The sequence below is a fragment of the Colossoma macropomum genome, unplaced genomic scaffold (genome assembly GCF_904425465.1).
Source record: "Colossoma macropomum unplaced genomic scaffold, Colossoma_macropomum, whole genome shotgun sequence".
In the NCBI taxonomy this organism is placed as follows: Eukaryota; Metazoa; Chordata; class Actinopteri; order Characiformes; family Serrasalmidae; genus Colossoma; species Colossoma macropomum.
Window position 1 is genome coordinate 58,784,644 of NW_023494792.1, and position 13,526 is coordinate 58,798,169.

The window sequence follows — 13,526 nt, forward strand, 5'->3', positions numbered from 1 at the left end:
GCTCACTGACTTGAAGAAAGATAAAGCCATGCACACACACTCCTCTGGCCCAGCGTACACATGCACACGGAGAGGTCCGGAGGGACGGCTGGTGTTATTGAAGCCGCCGCACGCCCTTGTCTCCTTCTTTTTCCTCTAGATGGTAGTAGGGGCAGAATACATCACAGATCAAACCATTTCTAATCAAACCCAGGGAAGTGTGGCTAATGCAATTTCACTAAGTCACTGGCTGGCTTGATTATATGGGGGAGGGAGGTGTGTGTATGTGTTGGATTTGCCTGCGTTATGTGCACTAGACTTCATTTCCACACTCGTCTGGCCCCTGCCGTGGACACACCCTCGCCTCTAATCCTAGATCAGTCGCTGCCGCATGGGAGAGGCCTCAATATACACACCAGCACCGGGAGACACCACAGATTACACACCAGTGCCCATGAAACAAAGCTTCACATATTGGCAAACAGCAGTTCCTACTGCGTTTTCCTAAAACGCAAACACAGCCAGACGAATGGTGAATATTGAGAGATGTTTGAGCTGACAGGTAAACCATTGCCAGTGCAGATATGTGTGGCTAGCAGTGTTGGACAAAGTATAAAACTATCTACATCTGTACTTGAGTGAAAATACAAAGGTTTTAAATTGTGTTTAAGTATCAGAATTAAACTCATGCGAGTAATGTGTCATATTTTGATAAATAATTGCCATTAAGGAGAGCTTTGTGGCCACACACACACAGTTTAGCCCTATTGGAGCTGGACTAATTTCAGAGGAGGTCTGGTTATGTAATCTGGATGTGAATATAATCTGTGTAGTTTTCTCAGTTTGGCTCAAATGGCCCATATTAAAATGTCATTGTGTGGATGTTCACCATAGGCACCACACTTCTGAACACAAACGTGTTATGTGGCTAAATGGCAAAATAAAAAAAATACTTGACACTGTTTGAGGGAGGAAGGAAACATTGCATCCTTTGTCAGAGGTGACGCCCGGAGCTTGAGGATTAAGGAATGGCTTCAAATAAAGCTCCATTTTAGCAGTTAGCCTTGACATCCAGTCGCAAAAAAGAAGAAAAACGGAGGCACCGTTTTCTATTTTCCGAGTTTGTAATTACATTATTGTGGTGCTAATTAAAAAAAAAAAATTTTTTATAAAAAACAGAAAATGTACTGTTATTTTTGATTAATCTAGTAGACATTTTGTCACTGCTTTAACAATAATTCTGTTAAATTACAGTACATATTCCGTGTTGAGAAGAGAAAAAATGCCTGAAAATACAAAACAGTTACAGTAAAATACTGAAATGGGAAAACTCTTTAAATTATACAGAAGAATAATGTGTAAATAAATGATTTTTGCAGAAACAGAACTTCAGAACTTGAGTAAAAGTAGAAATACTCTTAAAATAAAAGTAAAATGTAGTCACTGGTGTGGCCGACTTTATTCTTAGGTCATTGTGAAAAAATAGAATACAAATGGATTAAATTACATATTTTAGTGGATATTCCATGATTGACAACATGAGGTTTGATGCTCTGTAGCAGCCATTTTGTAAAATGCATTTTTCATTAAAAATGTCTCTGGTGTTCCCTTTCTTATGTGTAACACCAATGAGGATCAGTAACACCAGTGACTCCTATAGATAGATAAAAATGGACGTTTCTGTAGAATGACCTAAGACTTTTTCTTAGGACCTTTCTCAAGAACGAATTTTCGAAAAATTAGGAAGATATTGGTGAATGAGGCCCAATGTAATGATAATGAGTAAGAAATGAAATACTGTGCAGGCCTATTACTTTAGTACCTGACTTTTCCCCGGGCCCTTGTTTCGAGAGCTTGTAAAGAAAGCTCTTCTTCCTTCAGGTAAAGTATTTCTTAAAGGTCTGTCAGATTTCACTTCTTGATCTGTGAAGGCTTTAGCTATGTCTGGTGCACATCATCGCTCTGTCTCTCGCTGTCTGTCTTTCCCCTCCCAAGCCCACTGTGTGGTTGTTTTGGAGACCTAATTGAGTCTTAATTGAATTGGCATCAGAGAATGGAGGAGCGACGGAGAGGAGGAGGAGAGAAAATTGGACGTGGGCTCCGTTTCCACTTAGCAACTCGAATTGCTTCCACAGAAATGAATTTCATGGAAACGGCAACAAGAAAAGAAGTGGTCTAAAAGCTTTTAGTAAGGATAAAGATTCTCTTGTCTCTGTTCATGAGAAAAGGGAGCAGGGAGTGAAAAGGAGGCTTTTCAGACAAACGCGTTCTGGGCAGAATATCAGGGACTTGGAGCTTTTGGAGGACAACGATGTTAGATACATGTGAACGCAGGGCTGATCTTGTGGAGTGCTGTGTGTGTGTATGAGAGTCGCAGTAGTGGTTTGTTCAGTAACGTAGGAAAGTGTCTGTTGCGTATCATTCTAATAACACAGAGACTCTTGATCTTTATACACTGTAGGGGTGGGGAAAAACTCGATCCTTAGATGCATCGCGATGCGGACGTGAACGATTCTGAACCGATTGGAAGTGGGTAAGTGCAGCGCCCGGACAGTCTGTGGCGGCACATAACAAAAACACACCTGGATGAGCGAGAAATCCGACCGGCTCCCTCTGCGTTAAAGCCAGGTTAGATCAGGAGTCTCAACACAAATGATCAGAAGAGCCATTTTGCCTTTCAACAAAGTCAAACCAGCTTGGGAGCCACAACATTTAATGTCCAGTATGTGTCAGTATGAGCTAAAAATATAAACGAGAGCGCAGATTTACTTCGCTCTGCTTTGAGCTTTAGCTATAGCCGCTTTCCTTCCATCTCCGCCAGAAAACTTTTCTTCAAAACTACAAGAGTTTCTTGTAAAATGTCTCAGTGTCCGGCTGTTTTACGAGGCTGAAGTCGCTTCTCATTCGCTCCTCGTTCTAATTTTCCCGTTCCACCTTAAATTCTGCCTTAGGCGCCGAATGTAACTGCTGCACCATTTAAGGTGGAACGGGAAAATTCGAAAGAGAAGCGAGTTCATTTTCGCAACTTTTTAGAGAAAGACAGCAGATTTAACCAACCGCACTGCTTATAAATGCGAATAAGTCCTGCAAAAGTTTGTCTTAATCTCAGTTTTTTCGTTCGCTACTGGCGAGGCCAGACCTCGGGGCTATGTGACCTGCTGTCTGCTGTCTGTTCTCGGTCGTTGAGAACCAGGGCTTTCGCGCTATGCTGCACACTTTGGAGCCAAGATTCAGCGTCCAGTCTCGAAAATACAACCTCCCCAACACACACACACACACACACACACACACACACACACACACACACACACTCTACAACGAGACCAACACCAAAGTTATAAGATCACTAAAGAAAACGGGAAGGATGGCTGTAACCTGCTGCGTGGACACCCATCACCACTGGATCTTATTTCAGGATAACAGCGCATTTTATCGCAGATGAGTGGCAGCAGCGTCTCTGAATGAGAGCCTTCTAGTTCACTTGCCACATCACTTCTTTTTGATTTATAAATAAAAGATATTTTAGATATTTAAAGCAAAGTATTTGTAATGATCCATAATGCATTTACATTATGGATCGTTACAAATACTTTGCTTTAAAACTACCAAGTTTTTAGACAGTAGGAAGATTGAAATCCTGTATAGAGAAAAAAAATGCATCGAGATGCATTGATAATCGTTTTATAATCTCATCGCAGCCCTCTGAATCGTAATCGAATCGTGAGGTGCCTAGAGATTCCCACCCCTAATACACTGTGTCCAAAGGTATCCAGAACATCCCCTTTAAAGAGTGAATACAGCTACTTTAAGGTGCACCTGTTACAGTAAGTGTTCACTTGTGCACACAGATTTTCAGCACTTCTAACAGTAGTTTGGAAAAGAAAATTGTCAAATCGCTGTTTTGGAAAAACCTGCTCTTCGTACCAGTGAAGAGACTTTGATGAACTGAATGTTGCAAAATAGACAGACAGATAGTTAGACAGACAGACAGATAGGTAGACAGACAGATAGACACAAAGATAGACAGACAGATAGATAGATAGGTGGACAGAAAGACAGACAGATAGACAGATATACAGTTAGACAGACAGACAGACTGACAGACGGATAGATGGACAGACAGACAGATATATAGACAGACAGGCAGATTGGCAGATAGTTAGACGGACAGACAGACACACACACAGATAGATAAACAGACAGGCAGATAGATAGATATATAGATAGATAGATAGACAGACAGATAGAAAGTCAGACAGACGGATAGACGGACAGACAGACAGATAGAAAGTCAGACAGACAGATAGACGGACAGACAGACAGATATATAGACAGACAGGCAGTCGGATAGATAAACAGACAGGCAGATAGGCAGATAGTTAGATGGACAGAAAGATAGATAGGTAGACAGACAGACAGACCGACAGTCGGATAGACGGACAGACAGATATATAGACAGACAGGCAGATAGACAGATAGTTAGACGGACAGACAGATAGATAGGTAGACAGACAGACACACACACACAGATAGATAAACAGACAGACAGATATATAGATAGATAGATAGATAGACAGACAGGCAGGCAGACAGACAGACAGACAGACATAACTTTATTGATCCCAAAGGGAAACTGCAGTGTTACAGTAGCAAGACATATAATTGCACATAAACTTATATACGTTAGGCAGAAATAGAGATAGAAATAAAAATAGACATAAATATACCGTACTGATGTGCCTGTATTCACACATACAGGATGTGCTGTGAAAACAGAGCAGAAGCTCATCGTCCCCACCAGCTGATGTTTCAGTAAGGATCTAAATTCAGTTATTTGATCTTTCAGCTTCTAAGTGTGAGGCGTCTTGTGCTGCAGGTGAGCGCTGAAGAAGTTAAAATAGGTATTCTGCATCCAAATCCGCACAAGTGTGTTTGCACGAGAAGGTGAGCGTGTGTGTGTGTGTGTGTGTGTGTGTGTGCGCACTTGCAGGCGAGTCAGACCAGTGGGCCCCAGTTCAGAGCAGCGTGGTTAAAGCAGTCCCTTCAGTGGCTCAAAGCGCTGTGAAATTTTAATGAATAACACTGTCACCGTGCGAGAGGCGATGGCACGATGCTGTTATTTATATCCAGAGAGCCACCGGGGCGTACACAAACCTGCACGTTCCCTGCCATCGGGGATCTTTTTATTGACAGCGCTCGCGATCCCCTCTCAGTCAATTATATTGATTATGTGTGGATGAGTGGAGGTAATAAGGAGTAAACCTCTCTTGGTTTTTCGCAGGCCCTCTGTCGAGATGAGTGAGTTACACAGCCGTGATTTTCTTATTAACCCCGTTAACACGGGGTCTACCCATGGGCGCGTGGGGGTACCCCACACTGATGAGAGGGAGTCTCCTGAACCCCTCGCTGTCTAGCTGTGTTTAATAACAGAAATTTGTTGACATGAAAGGTTTCTGTTCCTTGAGCTGTGCAGGACAAATCTGGTCAGCGGTAATGATTAGACAGACACAGTAATAATACTGTCAGGTGTTGTAACTGTTTTTGCAGCTAATTATGTATATAATATTTAGATTAAACAGGAATTCTGCTGATTTTTTTTAATGCATTTATATTATTTTTGAAACAAAGTCATTTAGAGGAGAAATGCTCTGTTCTAGAAAAACTTGCCAAGTCAGATTTCTTTACAGTGATGGTGATAGGAACCAGGGGTCAGCTGGTTTTGAGTTATGAGTTATGAGTCTTATGAGTTTTTGTGTAATGTTAATGATGGTAAAATAGTGGTAAATCTGAAAAAATGTGTTTTCTTCGGAGACTATTTTGCCTTAGACCCTCTTACATGTACCTCTTTGCCATTAATGGATTTTTAAAAAATGATGATTCAGGCCAAAACCTTCTCAAAATGAACATAAAACAACATCTCAGACATCAGGGAGTGCATTTATAATCATTATAGGAGCTTTGAGTGAGGTCGCTTAAGCCGGGCGTACACTGTGCGATTTTAGAAATCTTTGGTGACAACTCTGTACGTTTGATTCGCCCCTCGTGTTCGGCCAAAGCCTGCGATTTATACACTCACACTGTACGAAAACACTCAGTCCGACTGACATGACGCGACATGGGTGCTCACACTGCACGTGAAACACAGCCAGTTTGTGAGGCTGCTCAGACTGTGAGACAAGCGACCAAAATTTCTGACATGTCAGAAATCCATCCGATCGTCCGGCTGCTCAATCGGAGCTCGTTTGGGCAGTTAATTGGACATCGTTTGCACGGCAAATGAAGCCGAAGAAGCTGAAATTCGGCCCAAACGTGAAATTCAGTCGGCGCTGACCAAATCAGAGCTTAAAAATGGCTTTACAGAGGCTTTAATCTTATCAGACATCTGGTTCCAGTCACCACCACGCAAGGCAGCTACATAGAAATCCAAGTCAGGGATGACAGTGGTAGACAGAACTAAATAAGTGTAGGCATGCACTGTGTATATAATAATAACTTAATTTTGGACCAGTTGCTTAAAATGAAAATTTTGTGGCAGATATCGATAAACAGTTGTTGATAAATCTTACTTTTTTTTACCTTAAAAATTCAGTTATATAATCTGTGAATATAAGTGCTGTAAGCAGTAGACTGGATTAAACTGTGATGTTGGATCATTGATTGATTTTTGCTTGCCATGACATGAAAATAGGACATGGTAACTATTGTAAATTTCTACACGCTTTTATGTAGAGTGAATTACATACAATTACTATGCTTCATTTCAGTGAGCTAAAAAAAAATGACCAGCACAAGTGATTGTGTATCAGCACAAATGAGAAGCCAAGCTATCGGTGGTAGTAATCGGCTGTAATTCCAGTACTGGAACTGGTAACTGATAACTTTTCCTATTCATGAGAATCTACGATATTGGCAGTTCTACTGTCATATAGACCTACTTAAGTTTGCACTGAAGTCCCTGTGGTTACTGAATAAATAGCCTTAGTATGTAATGAGCCTGGGATTTTAAGGGGTTAACTGGGCCTAAAATTTTGACCCAAACCCAAATACAGCCTGAGAAGCTTCTGTCTTAACCGGTTTGAAAACATTGTCAGGTTCTGAGTCTGAACCTGATCAGAGTCTGACAAAATTTTGATCAAACCCGACCTGACCTGACCCGACCCGAAATGCATTAACCTACATAGTTCTGGCCCAGTGTTACTCAAAGTGACAAATAAAGATCACAAACAAATAAAATAAAACATAATGTAAAGTATAATGATGATAAATGAATCAGCTGGGCAAAATTCAGGTTAAGTTCCACATTAAGAAACTCCGCTTTTGAACAACATCCTAAAGTAGTTTAGTCTCCATAGCACACTACTGTATTTGCTGTGCATCTGTTTTCTCACACCCGTGGACCTCGTAGATGTCAGTGCTGAATTCACAAGTGACCGACTCCATTTTAAATGAATGAAAGTAGAGGTACCATTGGGTTTAAACAAATATTTAAGCTCTCGAAAGTAGTACAAGTATGCAAGTGAGGTTGAACAGATGTGAAAGTCTGAAATAGATCTGCTGGGCTTCCAATTATTTTAAATATATACAGTGTTAGATTTGCACTCAGGATGGTGTAAGGCAGATGTCCAGAAACAGATTAAGAGCTCATGCAGGTTTTGGCAATGAAGATGAATCCAAATTATAACTAGACTTCAGGGGAGAAGAGATGATGGACTCTTCATTATTGTCTGAGGGCATTTAGGTGAGAGTTTTTTAGTAATAGACACTGAAGAATTACAGTGGTATGGATCTAGATGAGTGAGTGCGCCTGTCAGTGTGCTGTAACAATGGCTTCTGCAGTGCTCAGTGTGAAAATGCAGGGTCTTATTTCATTGTTTTTCACAGCCATGTGTCGCGCAACAAGCCAGTTTCAAAAGCCTCCAACAAGATACCTTCGTACTGCTCTTTAATGGATATATTTGTCTCGTTTTGTCATCCTGTACAGGAGGAGCAGACGATAACCTGATCGAGGGAGGTGAGACTAAGTACCTGTGCAAGCCAGGAGCCAGGAACATCACAGTCATTTTTCAGCCACTGCTCAGGTAGGCTTTCAAAAGTTGGTACTAACAAGCCCCTAAACTTCCCTGCTCCGCTAGCCGTTTCAGTGGCTGTGACCGCACACGGAACAAGAGTCGTTTTTTTTGTCCTTTCATCTTTTTTCCCCCCCTGCCTGTGATTACGGCGTTATTACCGTGCAGCACCCTTGATTTTGATCTGTTCTGACGGTACCGGTTGGAGCGGCCCATTTAGCTTCCCTGCACATTCAATTTTCCTTTCAATTTTCCAATCTGTCCGATCATCGGATCTGTCCCACTAATGCCCTCTCATGTTACCGGACTATTACAAAGATGTGTCCAAACCATGGTCAGACAGGCCAGAACGTGACCGGACTGCATAACAGTCATAATGCTCACGATTAGATTTAAGCCGTGCCGCATTTATTTATTTATTTACCCCTCCTCTCATGCGCATTGTCATTTCCTGACTGGAATCTTCAGTGAACTGTTTTGTCAGTTGAACCTGACAGGATCTGCTTTGGTAAGTCTAAGCACAAAGCGTTGGTTTGGTCCAGTTCATTTGGTGTATTTAACAAAAATGCAGGCTGCTTTAAAGGAGCCAAATTAGAAAGGGAAGGAAACTCTGAGAGAGGAGTGCAGATATTACTCCTCTACATTCACAACAACACTGTGACACAGACTAAGGATTGCCCTCATTTTCTGTGATGACTTAGTTTGAGTGTACCATAAAAAACATGATTGGCCTTCATGTCATTGCCTATATCAGAATGTTTTTCAGCCAGATGAGTAAGAAGTAATAAACTTGCTGAGTCACAGTAATAAACTTTGGGGCTCTATTCAGTCCATCATTGACAGCTCAGATGAATTATTCATATGTTATGGCTGCAAAATATGGACAAAATATCATACTGTGATTTATGCTGCTACACAAAAACGTTATATGGCAGATATTAAAGTAATGGTTTGGCAGAAAAATCTAATTTATAATAATGATGATAAAAATAGCGATAATAATGTGTTGTGTTTATATAATGCATTTCCAAATCTCAAGGTCGTTTTACAGAGCATCAAAAAAACAGGCCAGCAGAGAAGCCAACTATTAAACACAGGAGTATCACAAAGAAAACAAACCAAGAGGTAGGATGGAAAGGAAAGCAAAACACAACAGAGGTGTACAGTATTTAAAAAATGGCAAAAAAGAAAGAGCAGAACAAAACAGTTATCAAATTTACACGATTTTCAACTTATCCTAGATGTAGTTTTTCAGCCAAGGCATGTTTAGTGTCCAAATTTTGCTTCTTCTTTAGCTTAGCACTGGAGCTACGAGGCTAACATTGCTAACACTAAAAGTCAATAGTCACCCAAACCTTTTCTGTAAATACGTCCCCAAAACTTCTCTCAACCTCACATCCAGGTCTTCATTAAGATCGTACAGACTTGTTGATGTGGTTTAGAGCAACAGTATGACTTCCTGTGGACTATAAACTTGGACAGAACTTCACCACGTAGCTGAGCGCTACAGGCGTGTGTTTTAGAAAAGTGTTGTGCTGGATTCTGGCAGAATCAGACTCCCCTACATGTGCACACTCATCATGCAGGCACAGATGCTAGATTACGTTCAAGATTTTTATGTTTCTGTTTATAAGCACGTATCTTCAGATTAAAATCCAAGAGAAAACAGCAGTTTATGAAAGGAAATAACAGAAATCGCGAGCGTAATCTGTACCGTATATCTGCACGATGTGTACGCACGAAGGGGAGACACTCCTGGCTCAACACTCCTGTTGTCTAAAGCAGCGTTCAGCTAAACAGAGTTCATTTTTAGAGGTCATATTAATGCATACTGTGTCCCAAACCACATCGACAACCCTGCACCACATTAATGAAGACCTGGATGCAGTTTGAGCAGATTTATGTAAAAGATTTGGGTGACTATTGACTTCTAGAGTTTGTTAGCAACATCAGCCTCATAGCTCCACCGCTAAGCTAAAGGGGCAAAATTTGGACGTCAGACATTAGAGTTGGAAATGGTGTAAACTTAATTTTTTGATAAACCATTTCTTTAAAAACAGCTTGAAATATGAAGATTAAACATGGGCCTGCATTAGTTGCAAAATTGCATTAGTTGTTTTTTGGTTCAAGGCAAGGCAGGTTTATTTATATAGCACCTTTTATACACTCATTCATTCAAAGTGCTTTATAAATGAGAAAATACACAGTTGTTTTAAAATAAATGTAACTTAAAGGAGAATAGAAATTAAAAACATGATTAAAGCATGGTCACTAGATTTAAAAGAGAAAATCATTAAATTAAAAATCACATTAAGAAATTAAAAGCTAGATTAGGATAATAAATTGTCGCTACAGAGGAAAAGGGGCTAGAAACACTAACAGTGTTTAAACTGAGCTGAAAGCTGCTCCGATAGGAATGTTTTGAGCCTGGATTCAAAGTGTCCAGTGTTGGGGGTCTTCTAATGCTCTCTGTCAGCTGGATCTATTTAAGAGCAGCGTACTGCTTCTACATGTTAAGTCTTTACCTTCGGTAGGACTAACTGACCTGTTCCTAATGATCTGGGAATGATCTACTTGGCTTTTGGTTCATATGAATTCGTAGCTGCATCAAAACACTCACAGAAGCTCTTTTGCAACATCTGACTTTGTTCAGATTGATCAGAGCACACAGTGAAAATGTTTGAGTAACTTTATTTGGATGGTCCACTGTAGATGCTTTGTAGATGCTCAGTATGTCTTTAAGTAATATTCAACTAAATGTTTATTAAATGCAACTGAACTTGAAGTTGAGAGTGGAAGATTCTATCAAATCTATCTCTAACCCAAACCTCAAGGCAAAACCTACACCTACGTCTTAACACCTAACCATAATGCTGTTGATAATCAGCTGTCACCAGAAATGTTGTTAATGAGTTAAGTATCTGTAGATCATTTATAGGGGACCAAATAAAGTGTGACCAATGTTTTGTGAGTTATTTAAGGGCTCATTTGCATGTTGAGATGTTGGTCTGATGTCAGTATGAACAAACGATGTGTTGTGTGGTGTGCCACACCATCAGCCATTCAGAGAACAGCAACATGCTCCAGTCAGCAGCTATAGCTCTTTGTGATTGGCACTGGTGTCAGGGGTGGGGGGCGGCCAGGGGGCGTGGCGTGCTTCGGTCCATCAGGAATGAATGACTGGCGCCGGTCACGGCTGCCAGTCCGGCCGGCTCGTCTGGCACGGCCAGGGTTGAGGAGGTGACGGGCCAAACAAATGAACGCCTGAACAGACGAGCCGCTCTGCCCCACCTTCAGCGTGTTGTCCATAATGGCTTCCATCATTCATCCCTAAGAGCTTGTGCCCTTGGCTGTTGGATTAGCAGCTGCTGGGTTCACTGGGCTGTGCGGTTGTGTGAGAGGGAGCTTGCCTATTTTATTTATAATTGATACAAGTCTACGTTTATTTCTAATCGATGCTCGCTGCAGGCTGCAGCCTGTGACAAGCCTGGAGTTTGCTGTATCAGCGAAACAGACGAACTTTACATTAAATCAATACTCGCCTGTTAATGCAGTGGCTAATCAATTCTCCATGCGATTTGGGAGTCAATAGAGGCTCTGTTAGCAGGTGATGTTTAGTGGAAGATCATGGAGCGCCGTCATGAAGTTAATGTTTGCGTTGGATATGGGCTGAAACAGGACTTGCCCAGCATGAACGTAATCGATACTCCCTCTGGGCAACTTCACACTCTGTCTTCAGAGCTTTGCACTGTAATATATTGGCTCTTCCCCTGGTATCTGCAGTACATTGGAAGGTGCAAAAACACTTATTGGAGTATCACTTCCCCCCTGCAGATCGATACTTTTTGCCCCATAAAGGCCTGAGTGCGTGAGCGTGTCTGTTTGTGTGTTTGCGGTGTCATTTCACGGCAGACGTTTTAGTTTGCGCTCTGTAGTGAAAAGTAGGGCCGCGTGATAAATCATATTTTTATTTTTATTGTTATATGAGTTTCTGCCATAAACACAATGTGAAGTGCTGACAGAATGCATCAAAATACCTTAACGAAACTTTGTGTTGTCAGAAGCCTAACGAGCGCTTCCCTACGCTGCTTATTCTCTCCTGCGTGGAGCAGAAGTAACTTAATCATTCAGCGAAATGGCCAGGTATGAAATACCCGCCCTGCACAGCTCAAAAATGACTCTATCCTGAATTATGAGCTTCTAAAACTGCATAACACGAGGCTCTTACTGTGTAAAATGCACAGACTGTATGGTAAAGCATGTGAAGCGGTAATGACTATGTCACAACAAACCATCACCATAAGGAGCTTTTTAAGGACTTAAATATGCATTTTTTTGTTTTTGCATTCCACAGGAACTCATACAATCTAGAATGATGTGTTATTAGCTAGATACCCATTCAGTCAAAAGAGTGGGGTTAAAGTCAGGCCTCTGTGCAGGCCACTGGAGTTCCTCCCAACCAAACTCATCAAACCTTGTCTTTATGGATCTCACTTTGTGTACAGGGGCACAGTCATGCTGGAACAGAAGTGTGCCTTCCCTAAACTGTTGCCACAAAGCTGTAAGCATATCATTGCCTAAAATAACCTTTTGTCTTTGTAGTCCAACTGCAAACGCAAATAGAAAAAGCTGTTCGGGGGATCTTGACAGCTTTTAGATCGGACCACCTCATGGAGCTCATGTTTTGCAGGCTACAAATTCAAATTCTCCTCACGGGGGCATCATTAGCAGCCATTCAGCTTTGTGTACTTGTAGCACTCTGTCCTTTTGCAGAATAGTGAATGATGCTTTTGTAGCTTTGTATCTTTTTTGCTTTTTGCTTAAAGGTGAAGTTAGTCAGATTTCTATTTACACTGCAAAAAGTGCTACAGTCAGAGGCGCACTATTTTAATAGTACTTCAGTACGTCTCATATCTTCAGTGTGATATCCACCAGCTTTATCGAACACAGCATTTTAAGTCCATATTGTGCAGTAAAAAGCGAGGTATGAGCTGCTGCGTATCGATTGGAAAGCACTGATGCCTTGAAATGCTTTGTGGAAAGCGTGTGCGTCGGCGGATATTTGTGTTTTTCCCTGTTTCGTTTGATTACCTAGCGTGTGTGTATATGGGTATCTTTTTGTGACTAAACTCCCACCAACACACTCTCTCACACCTGGAGAGTGCAGCAAAGGGAGCTGGAGTAGGTAGGAGGTAATTTAGTTTGACTTGTGGGGCCTCACGCTGACATTTGAGTGGTATTTAAACCCTCCTGCCCTGACTGAGGTTGGCATTTTGAAAAGGGGCGACCGCGCGGCTCGCCGTAATCTCTCCCCTCGCTTGCATCCATGCTCGGCGGTGATTAGGGCTGGCAGACCCCCGGTGTCGGAGTGATTGCACCCCCGCCAGGAAGCAGATGCTGGGGCCGCAGTCCTCCCGAGGCTGGAGAGGGGGTGTGGGTGGGTTTGTGGACGGATGGTGGAGGTGGTTGTTGGCTGGAGGG

General features: G+C 41.8%; 1 protein-coding gene across 2 annotated transcripts in view; it reads left to right on the forward strand.

Annotated features, from left to right (window-relative positions):
- The window catches only part of exoc4 (exocyst complex component 4), a 253,715-nt gene that overhangs the window by 94,418 nt on the left and 145,771 nt on the right, over positions 1 to 13,526 (forward strand). For both annotated transcript variants that reach the window (XM_036577676.1, XM_036577677.1), the window contains exon 10: positions 7,961 to 8,057. In XM_036577676.1, the coding sequence (XP_036433569.1) occupies positions 7,961 to 8,057 (97 nt within the window). The remainder of the gene's footprint in view (positions 1 to 7,960; positions 8,058 to 13,526) is intronic.